This window comes from Lontra canadensis, unplaced genomic scaffold (assembly GCF_010015895.1).
Source record: "Lontra canadensis isolate GAN:19392208 unplaced genomic scaffold, GSC_riverotter_1.0 scaffold22, whole genome shotgun sequence".
In the NCBI taxonomy this organism is placed as follows: domain Eukaryota; kingdom Metazoa; phylum Chordata; class Mammalia; order Carnivora; family Mustelidae; genus Lontra; species Lontra canadensis.
The window spans coordinates 13053560-13079238 of record NW_022631016.1 but is presented as its reverse complement, the minus strand read 5'-3'; the positions used below and the strand labels follow the sequence as shown (position 1 = coordinate 13079238).

Below are 25679 nucleotides of genomic sequence, written 5' to 3'. Positions count from 1 at the left end.
AAACGTTTTTTCCCTTCGTTTCTCAATCCAGCATTTAGAGCATCACGTTACTCGCAGAGGACGGAAGATCTCCGCTGCGGTGGCCCAGGCGGGCCCCGAAATCCGCTGCCAGCGGGAGGGGCGTCCGCTACTAGCGGACGCGCGAGCGGGGCCCCCGGCCGGGAAAGTGAAGATGCGCGGTTGACACGGCCCGGCCGGGGCGAGGCCATCGAGGGGGCGCGCGTTCCCCGGGACGCCGCCCAGCCCCTCGGCTCCCGGCGCCCCGCCCCTACGCGAACTTGGCCGCACCCACTTCCCCCGGGAGGCGCCCCCGCCGCCGCCGGGGCTGACGTCACAAGGCACCCAGCCGCCAGCGCCCCGCGGTGCGCGCCCCGCGCGAGGACCCGCCGCCCTCTCGGCGCCGACACCCAGGCGCGCCGCGCGCGTGCCCGTCTCCGCCTGCAAGCGCGGCTGAAGATGGCGAGCCCGGCGCCTCCCGAGCACGCCGCCGAGGGGTGCCCGGCCCCGGCGGTCGCGGAGCAGCCTCTGCGGCCGCAGCCGCCGCCCCGGACTCCCCCCGAGGAGCAGGGCGAGGTAGCGCAGGAGGAAGGGGCGGTGGCGACCGGCGCGGGGCCGCAGGTGGAGGAGGAGGCCGCCGGCGGGGTGGCTGCCGCCGTGACCTGGCTGCTGGGGGAGCCCGTGCTGTGGCTGGGCTGCCGCGCGGACGAGCTCCTGAGCTGGAAGAGGCCGCTGCGCAGCCTGCTCGGCTTCGTCGCGGCCAACCTGCTGTTCTGGTGAGAGCTCGGGGTGGGTGGGGACGCCCAGGAGGGCGGGTGACCTTGGGGCGCTCAGGAGCGGGCGGAGGGCGCGCCCCGGGCCGGGTGTGGGGGATGCATCCTGAACCCCGCAGAGGAAGTGTCTGCCCTGCCCCACTTTCTGGGCCACCTTTTTCGAACAGGTAGACGCACACTTCAACTTTCCTCCAGAAGCACTTCCTAGTAAACAGTTGTCATCCTCCGTGTGCGTCTCCAGCGTGGCATGGGAGGTGGTCGGCTGACCCGCATGCACCTGTACATACAGGTGTGCCCAGCGTGGTTGGAAACTTCGGCTTTTGCTTTTGAAAACTCACAGGTCTTGTCCTGCTGGCCCAAATCATGCCAGTGCAAACGTGCTTGTACTTGTGTTCGCTCTTGCACCCTGAACAGGCATCTGGACCAACTTGGGTACATGCTCAAGACTGCGCCGCCTTCATCAGCCACCTGAGATGGGCACTGAATGATTTGTTTTTCCATTCCCTGGAGGGCTGGGTTTATAGTCTTTACTCCCTGATGAGAAAACAGGAGGCAAACAGGTGGATAGTGTACATGGCCCCGCTGCCCCGCCTCCCCTCCCCCAGGTGTGTGCTCGGTGTTGTAAACAGTCACACTTTCAGGTGAAGTACAAAATAGAATCTACAGGAATGTTCTCTGAGAAGCCCCTGATCAACAGGTTTGTCTCTCCAAAAAACGCCCTTCACCAGTAAGGGCAGGGAAGGTGTCTGGCTCCTTCACCGAAGGTCGTGTGCCCTGTCTTCTGTTGGAGGGTGGAGAAAAGCCTTCTTTGTTTGCAACTGTGTCCTGGTAATAAGCATGATCGGCACAGAGCAGAATAAGAGATACCTTTTTACAGGACATAGACTTATTAACCTTAGTTAGGAAGTAAGAAAGTAAGAAAGTTCACAAAACATACCCAGATTGCCATTTTCTAGGCTACCTAGAGCAACTTGAAAATTATTCTGCTGATCTGTGCTTGTCGTGATTTCTCTTAAAGTGAGCTGTATCTTATCAGGGTCACTAAATGTGAATTTATTTTGGATATTTTAGCTGTACTTGTTTCTCGTGTTTATTCCAAATTTCTTTATCCTGTTCTGAAGTTACATGAGCGCTCAAATAAGGAGGATATAGTGCATTGTGCTAGATCAAGTCCAATAACCTTAGGACTGTGTTTCCCTCATTTTACTGATGAGGGACATGTTTTTAAGATTCTCTTAATTTTAAATTGTATTTATTTACTTAAAAAACAGTTAATAGCCTCAGAGTTCAAACATTTAAAAGTAAAAAAAAAAAAAAAGATACACATTTCAGAGATCTACCTCCCATGCCTGTCTCTGGCCACCCAGTTTTCTCTCAGAGGCAACCAATTTTACCAGTTTCCTCTGTATCGTTCCAAACCATGCATATTTTTTAAAATAGGGAATATTCTGTACAAACTGTGGGATACTATTTGAGCTATTCCTCTTTTTGTATGTTTTGGCAATCACTTATTTTTCAACTGCATAGAATCCTATCATAAAGATGTCACAAATTATTTAACCTTCTTCCTACTGATGGATTAAGATAGTTTCCAAACTTCTGCTATTTCAGTGTTCTAGCTGATGGCCTTGGACATGCATTATTTTGCATATATGAAAGCATGTCTATAGGATAGGTTCCCAGAAGTGGAATTATTGGCTCCAAAAGAATGTGTATTTTTTTTTTTTTAAGATTTATTTATTTGAGGGCACCTGGGTGGCTCAGTGGGTTAAAGCCTCTGCCTTCGGCTCAGGTCATGATCCCAGGGTCCTGGGATCGAGCCCCACATCGGGCTCTCTGCTCAGCGGGGAGTCTGCTTCCTCCTCTCTCTCTGCCTGCCTCTCTGCCTACTTGTGATCTCTGTCAAATAAATAAATAAATAAAATCTAAAAAAAAAAGGTGTATTTATTTGAGAGAGAGATGGAGCTCATGTGAGCAGGGGGAGGGGCAGAGGAAGAGGGAGAGAAAGAATCCCCAAGCAGTCTCCCCACTGAGCAGGGAGCCTTCATCCCGAGCTCAATCCCAAGACCCTGAGATCATAACCTGAGCTGAAATCAAGAGTTGGATGCTTAACTGACTGAGCCACCCATGTATCCCTGTACACATGTAATTTTGATGAATATCATTATAGAATTTCTGTGGATTTCTATAAGTTTATACTCCAGCCAGAGCCCGTAATGTGTGTGACTGCCTGTTTCTCTATACCCTTGCCAACAGTGTTTTACCAAACTTTCTTATCTTGCATGTCAGGTAGGTGAAAAAAGGCATCCCAATTTTGGTTTTAATTTGCATTTCTCTAGGTTTGGGCATTTTTTCTTATGTTCAAGAACCATTATAATTATCTTGTCTTTGCATTATCTGTTTATAAATAACTTTGTCCATATTTTTAGTTGTGCCAATGGGCTTTTTTCCTGTTGATTTGTAGGAACTCTATATTAACAATATTAGCCTAATTTCTATAATGTAAATTATAAATCATTTCTCTATGATGCATATTAAATAGCATCAATTAAAAAGAATTATTTTTGCATAAAGTAATTGAAAGGCATATTTGGTATTATTTCGGACTGATGTCTTCCATTTTATAAAACTGTTTTCTTTTTATTTTAAGTAAGCTCTGTTCCCAGTGTAGGGCTTGAACTCATGACCCTGAGATCAAGAGTCACACGCTTTACTGACTGAGCCAGGAGGGCACCCCATCCGTTTTTTTTTTTTTTTTTTTAGTCTGATAGAGAGGCAAACAATGGTCAGGTATTCTGTCCAGTTATAGCTTTCTGCTTGTCTGTTTTATTTCTTCTCCTCTTTGCAGTATCTATATTCCATGCATGTATTTCCTTTGACAGAAAGATGAGCCCCAGTTTTAAAATTCTGAAATACTTATTAGTTATAATTTCTGATCTATTTATTAATTTTATTAAAATGTTGGTGTTCTATCTTCTCTTGCTTTTGGGGTTAAAATGATTTTCAAGGTCATCATTTTCTTTAAATAGTGTGCTTCTTATCAAGTGATCTTAAATTATGTGACACTCTAGCAGTCCATGTCCTAGGGACTCTAAAACTCTGTACTTTTTATGAGAAAAAAAGATCACTGTCAGAAATATGAGAAACCCAAATCTTGTCTTAGGCAAAAATGATTTTTTTTCTTTAATTGGCATTATTGCATTTTTGTGGAAATTAATTTTCTAAACCTGTTTTGAATGATTTAGTACCTGATCCTTGCAGTAGCTTTCAAGTTTTGAGTTGGGGTTCAAAAGCTCTAACATTTTCCAGCTGTCCTTTATCTGCAAGATTTTAGGGCCACGCACTAGAAGCCCCAAATCTGAGACACGGCCATAACAAATGGGATAACACCTGCATGAAGCAGGTGTGGTGGAAGAAACAGAGAAAGCATCATTCAATGATGGAGTTTTGGGGGAGTGACAACATAGTGGCTGGAAGAGATTGTGGGGGTCTTCCTGAGATAAACGTGACTGAACAAGACCTTGGGGGGGGCAGGAATGATTTGGGTAGATTTCATATAAGGTCAACAGCATTCTAGCCCTAAGACATTGTTCTTATATTTTGACTGATATACTGAACAGGTGCAATTAGGTGATGGTTGGTAGAGAAAAGTGGGGAAGTGAGACTGGCTAGGTATTTTGGACACATCTTTGGGGGCAGTATGGTTATCTTGAATGTCAGACCATGTGTTTGGATTTGTTCTTTTAATAGGCAATGGGAACAAAAAAAAGTCAGTGTCCATGAATCTTTTAACGGATAAGTAAATTATAATACATGCATTCCTACCTTAAAATACTATATCACAGTAAGGGCACCTGGGTGGCTCAGTCGGTCGAGTGTCTGCCTTTGGCTCAGGTCACAATCTCAGGGTCCTGGGATTGAGCCGCTCATGTGGCTGTCTGCTAAGTGGGGAGCCTGCTTCTCTCTGTCTCTCTTCCTCTGCCCATCCCCTGGCTCTTGCTGTCTCTCCCTCTATCTCTCTCAAATAAAATCTTTTAAAAAATACGATATCACAGTGAAAATAAACAGATATAGGCAACAACGAATTTTACAAATGTAGATGAGTTTTATAAACATAACTTTGGGCAAAAGAAGCACACAGTATGTGTAGAATTATCCAGTTTTTTAAAAAGTTTTCGCATGCATTAAACTAAAGAGCTATACACATAGGAGATTAGAAACAGTCTTTTCTTTCTCTCTCCTTTTTTCTTTTTTTTTTTTTTTAAGAGAGGACAAAATAGGCAGGGGGAGGGGTAGAGGGAGAAGGAGAGAGAGAATCCTAAGCAAGCTGCATGTTCAGTATATAGCCCCACATGCACCTCAGTCCCAAGACCCTGAGATCATGACCTGAGCTGAAATCAAGAGTTGGACTCTTAACCAACTGAGCCACCTAAGTGCCCTTAGAAAGACCTTCTTATCCCTAAAGTTGAGGACGTATTTATCTCTGGGAGGAGTGAGAAGGTATGACCACAGAGAGGCACATAGAAAGTTCTGGGGTATAGGCAGTGTTCTATTTTTTGGCTCTGGTGGTAGTTACATGACATTCAAGTTCTGATTATTTTACAACTCTGTGTGTGTTCTTATCTATGATATATTTTATGAAAAATGCTGGAATACTAAATAATACTTCAAAAAATGGACTCACAGGTCCAAGGAGTTTGATAAAACACAGACCACAGATAGTGCCTGTCTCAAGAAGCAGGATTTCTACAACCTGAAATAGATCGAGCAATGACCCAACAGTCTTAGGACTGTGTCTTTCTCCTCTTACCAACAAAGAACATGTTTTTAAAATTCTTTTTCTTATTTTTAAATTTTGCTTATTTTAAGAAATTGCTAATACCGCCTCACAGTTCAAAAGTTTAAAAGTACAAAAGGGTAAACAGCTTGAAGAACTCTTTCCCACGCCTGTCCCTGGCTACCCCGTTTCCTCTCAGAGGCAATCAGGGACACCACTTTTAAGCACAACATAAAATAGGATGGACCCAATGAAGCAGAAAACACTATTTTTGTTTTTAAGGGATTAACTTGGCGTATACTGTCAACAAAATGCACACACTTCACGTGTACTGCCAGATGTACAGGCTTGTGTAACCATACAACAGTCAAGATCTAGAACATTCCCATCACTCCTAAAGATTTCTTCAAGTCCCTTCCCTGTCAGTCCCCACCCCTGGGGATTGTCTGCCCTACATCTCTATAGATTTGTCTTCCCTAAAGTTTCACGTAAATTATAGCATATACTGTCTTTGGTGTCTGGCTTTGTTTTCTCAGCATGAAGTTGTTTTTTTTTTTTTTTTTTTAAGATTTTTAAAATTTATTTGACAGATCACAAGTATGCAGAGAGGCAGAGAGAGACGGGGAATCAGGCTCCCCACTGAGCAGAGAGTCTGATGCGGGGCTCGATCCCAGGAGCCTGAGATCATGACCTGAGCCGAAGGTGGTGGCTTAACCACTGAGCCACCCAGGCGCCCCCAGCATGAAGTTTTGAGATTCTTCCCTGTCATGTATATCCATTATTTGTTCTTTTTAAAAAATTAACATCTAATGTATTTATTTGTTTCGGGGGTACAGGTCTGTGAATCATCAGTCTTACACAATTCACAGCACTCACCATGGCACATACCCTCCCCAGTGTCCATCACCCAGCCCTCCCATCCCTCCCACCCCTCACTCCCCCAGCAACCCTCTGTTTGTTTCCTGAGATTGAGCGTCTCTTATGGTTTGTCTCCTCTCAGGTTTCATCTTGTTTCATTTTTCCCTCCCTTCCCCTACCATCCTCTGCCTTGTTTCTCAAATTCCTCGTATCCGTGAGATTGTATCTGCTCCTTTTCATTGTTGCCTAGTATGCCTTTTAAGGGATATGCCGCAATTGATCCGTTTGCTAGGTGACGTTCATTTGGCTTCTTTTCAGGGTTGGCTGTCACGAATAAACTACTAAAAACTTGAGGCACAGATCTCTGTGTGAAGTGTCTGTCTGTGGTGAGAGTAGAGGCAGGCTCTGAGCTGTGTTTCGTCTGGCCACGTGGCCGTTGCCTCCGATAAGGCGAGCGACGGAGCCAAATGCCGATCGTCGTGGTCCCCGCGCTGGTCGGAGTACTGAGAGTGAATGCCTTAGGGGGCATCCACCCTCTTGGGTCCGACCGCCCCTGCGGCCTGGAAAGCCACCCCTGTGTGATCCAGTTTTGCACCCACAGTTGGAGATCGCGGCCTACAGAACAGTCTTTGCATGGGCTGTTTCCTTCAGGCCATGCGGCGTTGCTTGACCACATTACCCGCCATTTACGTAAATAGGAAAACCGCAAGAAAGTGGTTTGCTTGGGGTGTCGACGCAAGAGTATACCTGGCAAGAGACCCGTGGGATCTGCCTTCCGTGTATTCTCAGGCTGGGCATCTGTGCGGTCTGCCCTGCCCAGGACCTACTGCGAGTCCTTGCAGCACTCGGTTTGGAAGGTTGCAAAGTCCAATGCCCATTTGGTTTCAAGAGCCCCCGGTATACGGTCACTGAGGGGTTCTTCCAGCTTGCATTGGAGTAGTGGCCCTCAAGGAGTGGTCTCTGACCAGTATGATCCAGGGTACCCCCTGGGCACTTGTTAGAGACAAACATTGGAGTAGTGGCCCTCAAAGAGTGGTCTCTGACCAGTATGGTCAAGCATACCCCCTGGGCACTTGTTAGAGACAAAGATCATGGGCTCCACTCCACGCCTACTGAACCAGGAACCCTGGAGGTGGGACCAAAGCATCTGAATTTTCTCCAGCTTCCTGGGTGACTCAACCCACAAGTTTGAGAACCACTGTGTTTGATCCCACTTTCTGGGATCACAAGCCCTCTTCTCCATAAGGCAGCATTTCCATTGGTGACAACTAAATAGTAAATATTTTCTTTACAGTGGGTTAAGCCTACCTCTTGATTATTTCTGCAGGTGCCCAAGATCCACACCCCCCTTCCTGAACAATCCTTTATTTCGAGATGCATTCTCTTCTTCTCCTGCTGAGTCCTTTTCTCCCAGCTGAGAACTCCTGGGCTTCTTCCCTGTTTTCCACACTCTTCCGGACATGCTTTAGTTAATCTGTATTCCTCCTGAATGCAGCATTCCTGAGATGATCTGACCCGTGTTTTCTTTCCCCCCTCCCCCTCCTCCTGGACAGCATTCACATAACCTGAGATTTGATAATCACTCTCTTTGATAGCCGCTTTTATTGACAGTTGTTAGACTCTTATTTTATAGATATTTAAAGCTCTCTATATGTGTATGTGTGTGTGTGTGTGTGTGTGTGTATATATATATAGGCCTGGGCCCATATATATATATATGTGTGTGTGTGTAAAATTATAATTTGTCGAACTATACTAAAATTATCAAGGACATTCATAGCACTGTATATAAATCTTACAGCAACTCAGTAAGGCAGGTATTCCCTTTTTACGCAAGAGGAAGCTGAGGCTTGTAGGAGTTTAATTGAATTATCAAAGAGTGACTTTGACATGTACCCTTCACCAGAATATTTGCAGTGATGGAAATACTCTACATTTGTACTGCATGGTAACCTCTGTGACTATTAAGCACATGAAATGTGGTTAGTCTGACTCAGAGACTATATTTTAAATTTTATTTATGGTTAAATTTAAATAACCACATGTAGCTAGCAGCTGCCATATTGAGAAGCACAGTCCTAGACCATAGTCACAGGGCTGGGTCATGAAGCCATGCCCTCTCCCCACAAATTTAGTGTTGTTTTGGTTTTTTCATTTTACTGTGTCATCTAAAGAGAAGATAGATTACAGGAGCCAATGATTAGGGCTTATATTTTGCAGCATTACAGTATTATACTTAATGATCTGTTGGAAGAATGCTGCTTCTGTGTTAGGAGGGATTTTTTTTTTTTTTCCTTGATAGCCGGTCTAGTCCATGTTCCTCACATCTCTGCTCCAGCTCGGCAATCAGCTGTGGTTGAACATCTGCTGCAGACCCACGTGGTGCCAGCTTACCGGGTATACCAGAAGTCCCAGTCTGTGTTTGTCTCTGAGGACTCATACTCTGGTTTAGGAGGCATGGCTGGTTCAGTGAATTGATTGAAACACTACACCACAATTCTGAATTGTATGCCACAGCCCACAGAGCCTTACAGTTTTGGAATAGTGGCGATCAGGAGAGCTGGAACGGTTAATGAAAGCTCTGTGTGGATTATTGATCGTACAGACCTAAAAGAGAAGATATAATTGTAAAAGTAAAGATTAACGAAGAGGGACAAAGCCAGAAATAAATGGGGGGTAAGCACCAGCTATTGCCAGCGTGGGGAGACCTGCCTCACACTGAGGGTACGTTCTGGGAAACGTGGAATGTAAGTTATTATTCTTGGATCTGAAACATTGTAAGATATTCCAGAGGTTTGGTGAACTGAGCTGGACCCGAGGATACTCCCTCAGCCTGAATAGGGTGGGGGTAGTTCAGAAAAGTCTTGCCAAACAGAAAGGCTTTAGTTCATTGGAAATAGTCATGAACTTTTTTTGTACTCAGCATTTAGCAGACATTTCTTGAGCGGTGGTCTCATGTGCCTGTTCTTAGACACAATGGCTCTTTCATGAGTTCCCATGGAAGGCTGGTCTCTGAGACCTCAGTATCTTAGCACCAGGAACTTCTAGTTGAGGACCTCAAAGACAAGGCTGTTTTTACTAGAAGAATACTCCTTCTCGAAACCATCAGCTTTTCCTCTCTCGTAACTCCAAAGCTCTTCCTTAGTGATTTTGCACAATTTTATGATTATGCTATTTGGATAATAACTTTACCTCAGCTGCTTTTTTCTACTTTTTTTTTTCTTTTTATCCTGTTGTGCATGACTGTTTTTAAATTGCTGGATGGATTCAAATGAGTACAAATAAATGAGGTGTATCATTATTACTAGCTGCTGGGAGTACAGTGATGACTAAGACACATTCTGACTCCTGGGGAGAGAAAGGGATTAGTAAGCAAATAATTCTAATGCAAGGTTATGCTGTGCACACCAAATTATCACACATGGGCCCAGAAGAAGCAACAAAATTTCCTTAGGTAACAAACAGGGGACTATGGGGACGGGGCAGGAGACAGGAGGATTGGTATGTGAAAAGTCAAAGAGAGCTTATACATGTTGAGTCGTGGTTGTGTACTAGATACTCAGTTAATTCATGGAGGCTTGAACAGTAGCACTCATACATGCTCACTTCTGCAGACAGACGAAGAAACCGAAAGAAAAGGAGGAGGGGAGAGGATGAGACCAGAAAAGAAGGGAGGGGAAGAGCTGGTGTATGTGCTCCGGGGAACACCCAGAAGTGAGGTTGGAAAGAGAAATGCTGGGGCCGGTTTATGAAGGGCTTCTATCGGGCCATGCCAAGGAATTGGGACAACATCAACAAAGCAATTTCTACCTATCCCCCTAATATAAATAGCATCATGTTAGACCCTTTCTTCTGAAACCTCCATTCAAAAAATCAACAAATATTTACAGAGTGTCTACTCTACTGACCCTGTTTAGGCGCTGGAGATAGAACGGTGGACACGGAACGTATATGTAGGCTCTTTTCACGGAGATCGCATTCCAGTGGTAGAAATGGCCAGAGAAAGACGGCAAACAAATACAGAAAAGGCTAGAAGCGGTTGGAGGCTCTGGAGGAAACAAGCAGGGACGGGGACAGGGAGGGACAAGAAGGCACTACTTTGCTGAAGTGGTGGTTGCTGGCGTCTCAGGGAGTGACCTGGAACCGACGCCTGAAGGACGAGCTGGGGAGCGGTCCAGTCCACTCCCTCTGTGGTGGAATGTGCCAGAGGAGACGGCGTGTGCAGAGGCCCTGAGTGCAGTGGGCCTGGGTGTGAACAGCATGGCGAGGAGTGTGCGGCTGCAAACGGGGTGAGCAAGGGGGAGACACCATGGTTTAGCCCGAAAGTCCACACAGCAGCTGGGCCATATTCTGCTTTTTTCCTTTCCTCGGCCCCCCTGGATGAAGGAGGGGAGTGAGAGCCTGGGACCAGAGACCACTTAGGAGCCTCACAGGATCACGGGGTGGTGAACAGAGGCAGTGGGGGTGGGGAAGAGGCCATGGCTTCAGGGGGAAGGAAAAATCTGGAGGAAAAACCGGGAGTATCGAGTGACTTGGGGGGCTGGGAAGAAAGAGGTGGAGGGTCTACAAGGAGGGGCTGCCACTAACCCGCATGAGAGTCCCTGAGGTTCAACAGGTTGAGGCCCCAGGGAAGAAGGGTGACCTTTCCAGTCTTGGGAGGTTGAATTGGACGTGCCTGTGGGCCACGCGGTGAAGTTGTCCGAGCTCCATGGGCTGGTGCTCAGGGGACAGATGGCTGCAGTACGGGGTTGGGTATGTGGGGGTGCAGGTGTGGGCAGGCGGGAAATCCTGGGGGAGCACTGACTGGGTAACAACAGGAGGACCTGGAGGACGGTGTTGAGGAAACTCGTCACCAAGATGAGTGACCCCAAAGAGCCCCGTTCACAGGAACGTTGGAGCACGGTGGGTCCCAGAGGGAGGCGCCGGGAAGAAGCCAGGTCAGCCAACTCTCCAGCGCATCAGCGAGCATCCCCCGTGCAAGGGCTCCTTCCTGGCCTTGGTGGGAGCAGCGTCGCTGGGGCCTGGCCGTCAAGTCGCAGCAGAAGGGACGGCTTCTCACTTCCGTCCTCCTGACCACTTCACGATTTGGCTGGCTCCCGACTTCACCAAGAGAATTTGAGCAGTTTCCAAAATTCATACTCTGTAGCCCATTGAGATAACCTACTTGAATGTGAGAAGGTGCGTTTTAAAGCTGTTCCTATTTGCCTTCCTGTAGAGTCTTACCCTGTCCCCTCCATGCCATTGTCCAGGTGCTGTGAGACCTCCGGGTGGGTCCTCCAGAGGACACTGTGACCTGGGGCGGCTGGAGGCGGTGGGGAGGAAAGGTTGAGGACATAGGGCAGGAGAAGTAACACAGGGATTCTGGGGGAGGACGCAGGAGGCTGCGCTGAGAAGGACTCCTCTTCCTCAGATACGTGAGGACAATGCGGGACAGGTGGGCCTGTCCTGGAAGTGACCAGGAGCCCTGTGTGGCGGTGGAAGGAGGAGGAAGGTCTGTTTAAGGCACTGATGGCCGGTGAGCCTGGCTACAGCCTTCTCAGAGAAGGAGAGTAGGAAATCAGATAACTGGGGGAAAAACTCTCAGATACGTCACTTTCTTGGGTTAGTTATGTTTAGCTATTTCTTCAGCGAATCCATGTTTATCAGGTTCCTGTATTTTCACCTTTGCCCTCATAGAGCCATTTTTTTTCAAGGTGCACTTTAGTCTGTATTAGTTTAACAGTCAGTATTTTGAGGGGCAGTTCCCATTTGCTTAAAGAAGTAAGCTCAGATGTGTCCATGGTATCCATATATCATGACAGACATGCTTTTTAGAAGCATACAATGCTTCACTATTATCAAAGATCCTTCTGGAACATTCTCTAGAGTGCTTTTTGTTCTCTGCAGATTTCCATGCATTTGGGAAGGAAATCTTTCTGTCTGGGAATGAAGGGGACAGTGCCTGAGTGGAGGGCTATGGGCCCATGGGTGTGGCCACTTGCCTGGTCTAGATGGAAGGAATCTTAAAACCAGGGGAAGAGCAGGAGCCACCCACGGGCCAGCCAGCTGACTAAAGCTTCCCGATGAAAGGTTAAGCAGAAACCTCACTCTTGCTGTGGCCTCCGAGGTTCACTGGGTTTCTAGATAAACTGATCTGGCTACTGTGTAACAAGGCAGGTTTCACCAGACAGAGCTGGGTGCCCGATATTGTAGACTTGCATGATTTCACATCACGGTGCCTGCAGAGGTCATCAATTTTAACGACCATTTACCAGACGCTGCTGGGCACTGGGTGTACTTACTATCTTTCTGAATTCTCCTCTGACCCAGCATGGGACCAGAGTCCCCTGTTGCAAGAGGGATACCAATGCTCAGGGCCTTTAAGAGACTTGCCCCAAGGTGAAAGCATGTGGCAAAGCTGCTGTTCCAATCAGGCTTCTGGTATGTTCTTCCCTCAATAAGACTCTTTTGCAAGGGAGGATTACTGTATAAAATGAGACATGCTTATTGCGTCTGTTTTCTAGGACAAAGTTAATTCTCCAATGAAAATATCAGCTGCCTCCCACATAGCTGGGTATGTCTGCTTTAGGGAAAGAAGCGAATTTATTTTTCCCAGTAAAATTTCAGCACCAACCACCGCCCTCACCCTCAGCTCCACTCTGCCACCTTGGTGTTCCCATTTTAGGCATGAATGACCCAGACTGTGTGTGCAGTGGTCCGAGATGTCAAATGGTCCAGCTTGGTCCTCTTTCAGGTGCCCTTTGGGTGGGCCCTCCTGACTCAGGGGTAGCTCTTTCTCCATAGGTCAGTGGTCCAGTGGACTCCTGCCTGTTCTCAGACGGCTGCACCCCTGTGTACTCTGGGATGGGACATCTTGCTTAGTGTTTGGGAAATGACATCTTTAAGGAGCACTCGGCTGCATCCCGGCTGGGGTTGGGCTGACACTGGCGGTAGAGCCTTTATTGAAGGGACACAAGAGGAGGTCAGGAGATCCTAGATCACCCTGCTTCTCCTGTGGCCCATGTGCAAAGCCATCATGCTCTGCAGCTGTTCGGGGCCCCAGGGCCACGCCTTCTGCGGCTCGAGGCTGGCACTTGGAGTCCCCCCGCCCCGGGGCTTCCTGTTAATTTCAGTTGTCCATCTGCCTCTTTCTTCCACCATGCCTTGCGCCATTTGAAGGTATTTTATTTCTCTCTGTGTGTCTTCTGATTCTTAGAAACTTAGGAGAACTTTATTGACTATGGCCTGGGTCAAAGAAAAAACCCTACAGTTACAGAATAGGTAGTAAATGATAATGAGAATCCTGCATGTGAAATGCAATCACTGTCTTTCTTTGTGTACACACAAACAGGCTTGCTCTCTCTGTCAGGCCAATTAATCCCACCAGACTTTTAATAAAAACAGTGTCTCTCGCCCTGCCTCTCCCCAGGTCCCAGTCTTGGTTCTCAAAGCAACTGTTGTTATTTTTCTGCTTTTTAGGTCCGTTTTTAGGTTTTTCTAAATGATATCCTTACAATGCCATTTCTTTTTTTTTCTTTTTTGACAATTATAAACAACTTTTTGAAAATTTTTTGAGGTATAATTGGCATATAATGTCAAACAATTAGTTTCAGATAATCAACATGAAGATTTTATATTGGCATATATCTCAAAATAATCACCACAGTATGTCTAATGACCGTCTGCCACCAGACTTAGTTACAAGTTGTTTTTTTTTTTTATGCCATTTCTTGACTTAGCTATCTGAAATACTATTTTTTCCCTCCCACCCCGACCCACATATACACCCTTCCCTCCTCCATCCACTCTACTGATGTCATCATTTGGGGTTCAGTCACTGACTGTGTAAGCATTGTTTATACAGGAGGTAAGGAGAATGCCCCAGTTGCAGTTCCTTCCTGGTCTAACTTTATTTTGCTGTCACTCTTAGCATGTTTTTTCTATTTGATCTTTTTAACTCGCCAACATTTCTAGAAAACTCCCTTCAATAAAGGGCAGACATGTTAGGCTGACCCTTCAGTCTCTCTCCTTTTTACCTCTCCCTTGGAGCCATCCCTGCTGGAGCACCGCCCTGCTGTTCCAGCCTCCTCTCCTTGTCTCCTGGGTCTCCTGTCCCCATACGACATCCACACTGTCACCCACTCCTCCCTGCCTGCGGTAGAACCTCTGTTACTGGATCCCTGCTGAAAACGGGGTCAGGAGAAATTTAGCAACCTGAATGCGGGAGCTCCCATTTCTTCTTGAGAATTTTCATGGTAACTTAAGATTTTCTTTTCTTTTTTCTTAAAGATTTTATTTATTTATTTGACAGAGAGTGGGAGAAAGAGTGTAAGAGCGCAAGCAGGGGGAGAGGGAGAGGGAGAAGCAGGCTCCCCACTGAGCAGGGAGCCCCATACAGGGCTCGATCCCAGGACCCTGGGATCATGACCTGAGCCGAAGGCAGATGCTTAACCAACTGAGCCACCCAGGCGCCCCAATGGTAGCTTAAGATTTTCTGATGTTAATTTGAGTTCTTCATTTGTTTTCATTCTGCTAGTAGAGTCTTTCCCGGTGAACTCTTCATCACGGAGAGAGCACATTCCCTAGCTTTGAGAGTGTACAAAGGAAGCCCGTGTTTTGAGAACTTGCGTGCAGAAGCCATCTTGCCGCACCCTTCCAGCTAATTGCCAGTTTGGCTCGGGTTAGAGCTCTGGGTTGAGAATAATTTCCCCTTAAAGTTTGAAGCATGGTCCACCCTGTCAGCTTGCTTGTGTCCAGTGTTGCTTTTGAGCAGATGAATGACTTTCCAAAGCCTCATCTCTTCTAGATGATCTAGAGCTGGTCTGGCTATGGATTTGTGATTTCTGGTGTTTAGGTAAGCAGGGGCCGGATCACGCTGCTGTTATTATTGCTCATGCTTTAGGTCTTCAGCACAAGCTTAAAGCAGGTTTTTTTTTTTTTTTTCCTTTTGGCTTTCATGCCTTAAGGACCCAGTATTTGCTTGCAGCATAAAAGCTGTGTGTGACTTTCGTAGTCTGTTCTCTAGGTGGGTGGAGTTGAACACAGGGCTTCTGTGTGCATCCCAGGGGTGTTCACTCAGGAAACAGCATGAGTGGGGCTCCCCAGAGTTGCTGAGGGAGGCTTTCCTGGCTGGATGCCGTAGGCTTTGCGGAGTTGAACTGGGGTGCTGGGTGTCAGGCCTGCCACGTGGCCTGGCTTTGCATGAGCACAGAGGATCCTAGAAGGGGCTGCGCTGAAAGCGATCAAAAGGCAGAGCGAATTTGTGCCTCGACCTTGTCAGCACAATGCTCAAAGCAAATACTTTAACTTGTCACAGACAGGATCGCTGAGTCGAGAGAGCGTGGGTGCTATCTGTGTTTTCGATTTGGGTTGGAGCTTAATGCTACGCAGGTGCCGATTTCTGCTTGCCGGCTTCCCAGAGGCCACCCTGGCACGTTTTGCTTGTGTTTCGCTGGGCTGTGCAGCACCGAAAGCGGCGTGCATTCAGAGCAACAGATTTCAGCCGAGAATGAGTGGACCAAATCTGTCGGAATCATCCAGGACCCCGAGTTCCCCGGTTCTTTGGAAGTACTAACCCGTGCTCGGTATTTAAAAGAAGCTGCTTCTGTCTGTGACCATGCTGAGCTAGCTCTGACCTAGGAAACCACGTCATTTATTTTGTTAGCTGCTAGATAGAGCCTTTCCAAAGAGGGCACCTGTGTGATGAAAGGTAGAGGATCTCTGCTCTAATCTCTGCTCTTCTTCACCTGGTCGTCCAGGAGCAGAAACTGAGTCCCAAGGCTCCCCAGTGAGCTGGTGGCAGCACGACCCGTATCAGAGTTAGATCTAGAGCTGGTCTGGCTATGGATTTATGATTTCTGGTGTTTAGGTAAGCAGGGACCGGATCACGCTGCCGTTATTATTGCTCATGCTTGACCCCTTTGTCTCAAAACCGCATGCCCCTGACTGCTGAAAGGTGGGCATCATGAAACGAGGAAGCCAAAATAAAATGCTCCCAACTGCCGGAATCAACAACGATAATTTGCAGGTGGAGATTTTAGTCTGTTCATCCAACCACGTCTTTGCGGGCTTGAGAATGTGGAGCCAGTGAATTGACCGACCTCCCCACGATCTGCCAGGACCCTCCAAAGCTACCAGCAGTGCTCCTCGGGCATTGGCTTCAGACTTCACACTCCCTTCCTCCCCACCATCAAGTGAACCAGAGTTAGTGAAAAGTCACTCTTGGCCAAAGGAGACTTTCTCTCGCTTTCTGTATAATGGCTCGCGTTTGACTACCTCTCCTTGAAACAAGATGCCCAACGTCCAACTCATGCAGTACAGCCTTCTTCCAAATGATGAGGACAAGTCCATCCTGGAAAACCTTTTGTAGGAATTCTTGTCACTTAAAAACTCATTTGCCATTCAAAGGAGAAACATTTTCATGTGCCTGAATTACAAATGGATACTTGTTTTTACTAGAACAATAACAAGACCTGTCAAAATAGACAAGAGTCGCTTTCATAGTTACCAACATCATAGTTATCAAACACAACTTAAGGGCTTTTGTTGTTGCTAATAAAATCTCTAAAAGAACTGCTGACCTTTTCTTAAACTCTTCTGTTCGTTCACAGAAAGCAGGCATGCACTCAATGTCTTAAAAAACTGAAGGTTTCTTGGGAAATAAAAGCAAAATGTAAAAGTAAAAACCAATGTTGTCCTTTAGAACAGCATGAGGGGAGGGGTGCCTGGGTGGCTCAGTGGGTTAAGCGGCTGCCTTCGGCTCAGGTCATGATCCTAGGGTCCTGGGATCAAGTCCCTCATGGGGCTCCCTGCTAAGTGGGGAGCCTGCTTCTTCCTCTGCCCCCGCACCCCGGCTCATGCGTGGGCTCTCTCTCTGACAAATAAATAAATAATATCTTTTTAAAAAATCTCATTAAAGAAAAAAAGAGCAGCATGATATAGGGAGTGTGGGATTCCACTATGAGTCAGAAAATGATCATTCATCTGGGGCTCTGTTGCTCATACGTGCATAAAATCCAAATCTATCTTTGTGTGTGGAAGGAGGGACGTTATAAGAAACTGTTTCTGCGGTTGAGTTCCTGTACCTTGAATGGGTATATCCTGGGGTTCTGACTATGGGATGGAAACCCTATTTCATCTACAAATTCATCTTTTTAGGAATGCATATTTTCTTGGACTGCCTTTTGAATTTAACTTCCAGATGCCCTCACAGTAAATTCAAAACAACTTCACTGATGTCTGTAACATCAAAAAGTTTTAGTGGGAGACTTTCAACAGTTTATTACTGTAGTTTATGAGAAAATGGTGTGGTAAATTTTCAACTTTCTTAAAAATGATATCTTAATTAGGTATTAAGATATCATTTTTAAGAAAGTTGAAAATTAGTTAAAGATCCTTAACAACAAAGTTCTGTCTTCAGAACTTCAAAATGGTGTTGTAAATTTTCAACTTTCTTAAAAATGATATCTTAATTAGCTTAGTATTTAGTATTTAGTACAATTAGTATCAAAATGGATATTGATCATTTCCATTAAAATTTTTCACTTTAAATAATATCACTAAATATAGCTGAAAAGCTGACATGGTTGTGTGTGTATATATATATGTGTGTGTATATATATGCATTTAGATTTTTATTTATTTGACAGCGATCACAAGTAGGCAGGGAGGGAAGCAGAGAGAGAGAGAGGAGGAAGCAAGCTCCCTGCTGATCAGAGAGCCGGATGCGGGACTCGATCCCAGAACCCTGAGATCATGACCTGAGCTGAAGGCAGAGGCTTAACCCACTGCGCCACCCAGGTGCCCCGGTTGTATATTTTTTTAAGATTTATTTATTTTAGGGAGAGAGTAAGCACAAGTGGGGAGAGGGGTAGAGGGAGAAAATCTCAAGCCTATTCTGTGCCAAACACAGAACCCGTTGTGGGGCTTGATCCCAGGACCCTAAGATCATGACCTGAGCTAAAATGAAGAGTCGGATGTTTAACTGACTGAGCCACCCAGATGCCCCCACATTTATATATTAATGTCATGTATGATTAAGACACTGGATTCTGTATATGTGCCGGCTCTCAGCTCTGTTGCTGCTCATGAATCTCTGCTGTGTCGGGGGTTTACCTGGTGCAGGCAGATGCATGTCTTATGAGCCCGTGGTTGACACATACCTATGGCATTCAAGAGCATGGATGTTAGCGAAAGAACCGTTCTTGGGCTGTAGTCCCTGGGATGTCAGTGCTGGTCTCTGGCTTCTAGTTGGAACTCCCAGCTGCCTGGTAAGAAGCCCGGACCTATATTGGGCATTGATATGGCTTTCATTGTAAGTATGTCTGCCTGGGCTTGAGGGAGGCACATCTGCCACCACCCCCACTGTTCTGGAGGGGAAGATGTTGGCCGGGACACCGTTCTCTCTGTCTTCTTTGACCTGACCAACCGCACCGTTGCAACAGGCCTTGGCACAGTGGCGTGTTAGGACTGCCGTCCTGACTTCCAATAGGCTGTGAGAAGTCTGGTTGGTCTTCCCTTAAAGGAAGAACAGTTGATCTAAGCAGAGATCCAGGGGCCATCCATATTATTGGTTGCTCCCCCAAAAAGTCTTCAAAAACTGTCCAGAAATTTTGATGCTTCCCATACCAATTTTTTTTTTTAGTTGTTATTTTCAGGAGAGTGTGCTCTTGGGAATTTATGATTAATGATTACATTAATTACATGCCTGATTACTTAATTATGATAATTGGCTTATTTATTAAGCAAACATTGAATGAGCAACAATGCAAGAAAAATGCTGAGTACCTGCTGTCAGCCAGGTAATGATCTCGTGCTGGAGCGTCACCAGTGAGCGGGAGAGGTGGGTCCTTCTCTTATGTGACCTACGGGTTGGTGTCAGGAAGGGCAGATGGTAAACAAATGAACAAGCAAGTAAACACACGAGTAGAAATCAAGAAGAGTACTACAAACGGAAAAGGCTACCCTGGAAGAGCCAGGAGTGGACTAACTTGACTGCAGGCTGCCAATGACTTTTCAGCATCATTTTGACTGAATGTGACCACAGTCCACAGGATGATGCCTTGATTCATTCTTGTGCCTTTGCCAGCCTTCTGAAAACAAACACCTTTTGCTAAAGAACTTATGTCCTCCTGGATCATGATAGCCAGGTCCTCTGGGGCATGGCTGATTGGAAGTTCTGAGGTCGCTGACCACACGGTTGGGGGTTGTTTCATGAAGATGGTTATTGACTCACAGAGGGCATCTCTGTCCTTGCAGACAGTTTCCCCTCCCATTCAGGGCTCCTCCGACTGAAATGCAAGCTCATGGTTGACTCATAGACGGGCTGTGCTCCGGGTCACGGGTTTGCCGACTCTGTTTGTGGTTGGACGACGGTGTTTCCTGTTACTGCTCATGTTTAACATCAAGTGTTACAAACACAGACACTGAGTTGCTCACTGGGGGGGAGCTTAATGAGAGACTGTCATCTTATCACATATTGTTTTATTCTTTTCCCCTGCATTGTTTTTCACAGGGACCGGCTCTCTTGTTTGGAGAGTTACTATGGCCCTGGGAATCTCAGGTAGAATTATCAGGAGAGACGTGTGCTTTCCATTAGAGCTTGGTGAGGGCTGTGCTGAGGGTGTGTCTCCCTTGTTTAATTAGAGAAAGTTGTTAGGGTTGTTTCTACCACTGTGTACTGCCCACGTGTGCACACCGAGGGGCCAGGGAATGGGCAAGTCTGCAAAGGGAGCACCTTCTAGGTCACCCGTGTGAGTTTTTAAATGGAGTGTGTTAGGAGAGATGGCCCCTTTAACCCCACCCATCCCTGTTCTTCTTGTTCTTCCTATTTTATAGCTCCCTTTTGGTAAAGAGTGAAAAGCCTTAAAAACAAAGAGACATACCCAGAAGCTCACTTTTAACCAGTTGGGATGGTTCAGTTTGTTATTGCTGTTCGGTTCATTATGGTGGCATTTGGGCTGTCAAAGTGGGCTTGGCATGGGCGTCTGTGATGCCCACTTACTCTACTCACCTGCTGTGTGGTACTGATTGATTCTTTCCACATTAAGAAGCTATGGAAAGGTTCGCTGTGTTGTCTTCTCTTCCGGGGGTAAAAAGGGGCTGCCCTAATGATGACGTATTAAGTTCTTACAATAGGCTAGTAGGGTCTGATCAAGATTCATTTGCCTCAAAAGGGATTGGTTGGAACTAGGGAGGCAGAGCCTCGGCAGGGCTTCCTGTGAGGACTGGGAGGAAAGGGTACAAGGGATGGGCTGGAGAACGAGGCTAACTGACAGAACCAAGGCAGGTGGGGGCCACATGGAGGCGTGGGGTTCAAGTCCCACTCTTTGCGCCCTTGAGTTTTTGGAGTAAAGGAGATGGAGAAATAAAAGGACCGATTGCACCTGTGGCAATGTCATCAGTCTTAGAACTGCAGAGTGCCTCGATTCCTTCTGGGACTGTGGACAGGCTCAGGTACATTGGGGTGGGTTCTTGAATGGAATGTTGACCAAAACTGAATGGACATTTGGTTTTTGTAAAAAAGGTTATGTATGTATGTGTGTATGTAATCTCTATACCCAACATGGGGTTCAAGCTCATGACCCCAAGATCAAGAGTCCTATGTTCTTCCATCTGAGCCAGCCAGACACCCCTGAATGGGAATTTAAAAAGCAGGAGCTGAAATGATGATTGTTCTTTCATCTCTACTCTCTGGAACCTTCTGGTGCTTCAGATCAGTTGATTAAAGTGAGATGTCAAGGGACTTTACAAATAGCATGTAAATAGAATTTGTGAACAGGAGTCAGTAAGACCCAATTCCTTCACTTAAAAGCTGCATGGTTTTACACACATTACTCCAGCCTCCTCTACTTACGAATATATAGCCGTGTGTCTTACTTCATCGGGTTGTTGAGGAACATAAAACGATATGCAGAGGTGAAAATATCCAGCACGTGATAGGTTCCTGTTATGTATCAGTTCATTTCTTAGGTGCACCCAGAAAGGTTCACTGAATTCGTTAGTGTGTGTCCCACTCACTTAAGAGCTATTCTTAGAAGTGTCTTAGGCACCTACCTGCCCTATACCTGTACCCAGTATATGCATTTATTTATCTAAGGAGGCAGCCCCAGACTTCAGTGTGAGATTTGGATCAGTATGTGGACAGCCTCTATGTTTAGAGTTTGTGGATTCGGAGAGTGTTTGAATGGGAAACACCTCAAGAGATCTTCCCTTCCTCCCTCTTAGCCCTCCGGTGCTACATTGTAGTGCATAACTTTGGTCGGATCTCTCTTTTCTTCTTCTAGCTCCTTCCCGTGGCTGAATCTGGTAGTTAGTATGTAGCTTGCTGGTAACGCAGCTGCAGTGGGCGGCACAGACGACTCACCCACCCTGCTTCTACTCAGAGGCACCAACCCCCTGGGGTAGGTGCAATGCAAGATGCATTGGCGGATATTATACACTAGGTGGAGCTAAAGAGCCCATTGTACATCCCCTCCTTCCCCTACTCCCCGCCCCCCACCCCCACCCCAGGGATGCTCCTTGTTTGATTTGCTCATGGCTTTTTTCATAATCCCAAAGCCAGAGGAGAGCAGGCCTGATTTCACTTTGTCCTGACCTCACATGAATTTGGTTCCTCTCCAGCAGTGCCTTTGGCTTCTCCCATTCCCTGGGCTCAAGAACACAAACTCCCTACTGCTCCACGCCACTGCCCTCCTGTTTCATCACCAGGCCTTGCTGACCAGGGCACATTCCTTGAATTCATGGGATTATCACCGCCCTTTTCTACTAGAGGCAACCTAGCTCCCTCCTCCACTGCCTGTGCTCCTCTGATGGCGGTGAACCAACGTTTCCCTGCCTATGGGTGCCTTCCAGAATGTCTCATCTCCCTGTAGAAAGTCTCTCATGGTTTTTTTTTTTTTTTTTTCCCTTCATTTTTCTCTCTGGCTTCTAATTCACTTTTTTTGGCCATCACAACTAAAGAAATACTTCTCTAGGAGAAAAGGCTTCTGAGTTTTATTTAGTCTTTGATTTGTCATTGATAGAGTCATTGCTTCACTTCATGATTACTCTCTTCTCAAATTATTTAAAACTAGGTATTTTATTGACTTTGAAGAAACGTATCTCCCTCTCCTCAGCAAACACTCATGTTTAAACTGATCTGAAGTTGAGATGTATTTTCATCTGACCATTCTGAGAACCATGATTATTTCCCAGCTTTTTCTTTTTCTCTTAATGATGCACACTTTAAGGTTCTAAAGCATCTTCAGACACTGTTTTTCCATGATCTGTATCAAAGGCCAGGAAAAATGAAAGCCAAGTTTCGTTGAGACTCAGAATTTTTGTAATATTAGGGAAGACGGTTACCAGCATGCCTCACTCTGGAGAAGATGACAGAGTTATCTTCCAGCAAGATGGAATGATCTGGACTTTGAATAATGTTGGATAAATCATACCTCATGAGGCCCTTCTTGGACAATTTGAGCTACAATAATATTGCATAAAGCCAACATACATAAAGGACACTCTCTAGGCGAAGTCTATGGTTATATATATTTCAGGAAAGGAAGACAGAACCAACCTTTTGGATCTCTAGCTCGAAAGAGTTTTGAAGCAAATATTACTACAGATTAATTCCCACCTTGTAACCTTGGAGAGTTCCAGGGCTTTTGTCCCTAGATTTCCTTTCCTTGAAGACAAAAAATTTGTATTTTTGCTGTCGACATCATTCGTTTCTTAAGACAAAGTGGGTTATGCTTTCCCCGGAATCGAGGGTTAGAGTTTCACATGAGGGACACACTGAATATTATCCTTTTTGTTCATAACCAGAGAAGTGTTTTTTAGAGGCTTATTTTAGAGAAGAGAGGGCAAAGGGCAAGGGAGAGAGAATTCCAGTGAGCTCCCCAGTGAGGGGCTCAGTCTCATGACCCCAGATCAGACCTGAGCTGAAAGCGTGAGTTGGACACTTAACCAGTCTCACCACCCAGGTGGCCCCAGAACCAGGGAAGATTTTTGTTTGTTTTGGGAGTTTTCCTTTTATTTGCTTTATGATCAATTTAGCTCGTTGAGCCTTTTAATTTGGCCTTGAACACTCATCATGAAGAAATGGAAAATTCAGTTAACTTTTCCTTGTCAAATGGATACACAACTAGTAAAACAAAAAAAATTTTTTTTAAGAGATTTGTAGTTAGCCACAAGTAGTGCCCACAGAAGGTAGGTCTGATACCTTTGCCTCCTTTCCCATCCCGCTGTCCACAGAGCCCGGTGCCTGTCCTGCCCTCCACCAGCATGACCGCCGTGCTGGGATTTCCTCCACTGCTGAGGCTGAGTGGGGTCCTGCGTGCGTGGGGGTTGCTTGCAGGCCATGAAGGGACGAGGGAAAGCGGTGTTCCGGAATAATCCATGCACAGAAAGCTAAAATGATGGGCTCCCTGAGAGTCTTGGAGAACACGACTGTCACCTGGCAAAGAGCAGTGAGTGTGCACTAACTGGACGGTAGTCCGAGCCCATCATTTGATAGGAAATATTCTATTTAAAAATCGCAGGCATAATTTAGAGATCCCACAGCCTCTTCTGACTTTTTTTTTTTTTTAAACCAGTAGACCCTTACAGTCTTCTAGGCTTTCTCCAGATCTCTAGCTGTTGTCCTTCCACTCTCCTTAATCTCCGAACATATGGACTGACTCTTACTTCTGAGCTGACCCAGATAGCCAAGTAGAGACCAGTCCTACGAGTAGAACTAGTAAACCACCCCAAGGCCAAGTGGGCTGTGACAATAGGTTATTTGATAACCAGGTGAAAATTTAAAATAATGTTGCTGAATCAGAGGATAAATGACAGAAAGTGTAGGAAAAATTAGAAAACAGTAAGAAAAATGCACATAGCAAGAAAACAGCAAGGGAAAATAATGTAGGCAACCAAAAAATGAATCAGAGTTGATGCTATGTGAGCCTGGCCTGCAGCCCCACATGGGTGCTGACAGTCACAAGCTGAACATGAGTCACGGGGATGTGTGGGCTTTCTGTAAAGCTGTCATCACACTGGGGTGTAGGAATCGGATACAGTTTGCTAAAGGAAAAATGTACTTTACCTTTCCAAAACAGCTAAATCATATAATATGTCTTTATGAAACAAATGGGGTATGGGGCGCCTGGGTAGCTTAATTGGTTAAGCATCTGCCTTCGGCCAAGGTCATGGTCCTGGGGTCCTAAGCCCGCATCAGGTCCCTGGGTCTCCCTCTCCCCCTGCCTGCCACTCCCCTTGCTGGTGCCCTCTCTCTGTCAAATGAATAAATAAAATCTTTAAAAAAACCTAATGGGATTATTATCATATCAATACAATTGTATATATTTATAATATTTACATATATAAATTTATATTTATATGTTATAATATTTATATATATACACATACATACAGATATATATGTATACATATATAGTATGGAGTTGTCATTTGCAATGTTTACTTATGACAAGTCTATGTATATTGTAGTTGTCATATATAATGTTTGCTTGCCTTGGTTTCCAAAATCCAGAATATCCCTTATCAGATAGAAATTATATCCAATGTCAGCTGAAAGAAATAACTGCATCAGGCATGATATTTTAATTTTAATAAGATTAGGTTTTTTTTTCCTGTTTATTAGATATAAAAAAGCCCATCCGTCTATAGAAAGATGTTTCTGATAGCCAGAGACTTAGAGATCAGTGGTGATTTCTCCATTCTGGGATCCACGGATGTCCTCACAGGTCCCTAGGCTAATTTGGATAAAGGCAAGTGTTGGTAGCCTTTTTTATTGAGTTAAAATTATTTTAAGGAGAACAAAGCCTTTATTGGTCAGCTTTGGGGACCCCCCTCTAAGATATGGTGAGGTAGAGCTGGTTAAATGGGCGAGCGGCCCATATGGTCACACAGAGCCTGGTGTCAGAAGGCCCCACACGTGGGGATTGCTGCCTTGCAGTTCCGTATTTTTTGGTCTTTGAATGTGTATTTTGTAAGTGACGTCCAAACGAAGAGTGGAACAAGTGCTGGGGGTGTGGAGCTTCAGCTCGTGGTGAGGGGTTCTCAGCATCCTCTGCTGCCACTTGTCAGCCATCCTGCCCAGCCTCTCCCCCTTCCCCACCTGGCTGCTCTATAGAACTGCCCAGGATCCTCTGCCCAGGGAAGTGGACAGGTTGTATCAGTAGGGGGAGGCTTGTGTTCCACTGAGACCATCTGCCCCCCATGGGGAGGCCTGAGCACAAGTGTGAGGAGGGTCCTCATCAGGCATGCACTCCACAGCTTCAGGATAAGGTGGTCACTGCCCTTGCCCCAGC

At 46.0% G+C, this 25679-nt stretch overlaps 1 protein-coding gene across 1 annotated transcript in view; it reads left to right on the top strand.

Moving 5' to 3' along the window:
- The first annotated feature begins 390 nt into the window (after positions 1–390).
- The window catches only part of RETREG1 (reticulophagy regulator 1), a 127795-nt gene continuing 102506 nt past the window's right edge, over positions 391–25679 (top strand). Inside the window, exon 1 of the mRNA XM_032861895.1 lies at positions 391–773. Within this exon, the coding sequence (XP_032717786.1) occupies positions 457–773 (317 nt within the window). The 5' untranslated portion in view covers positions 391–456. The remainder of the gene's footprint in view (positions 774–25679) is intronic.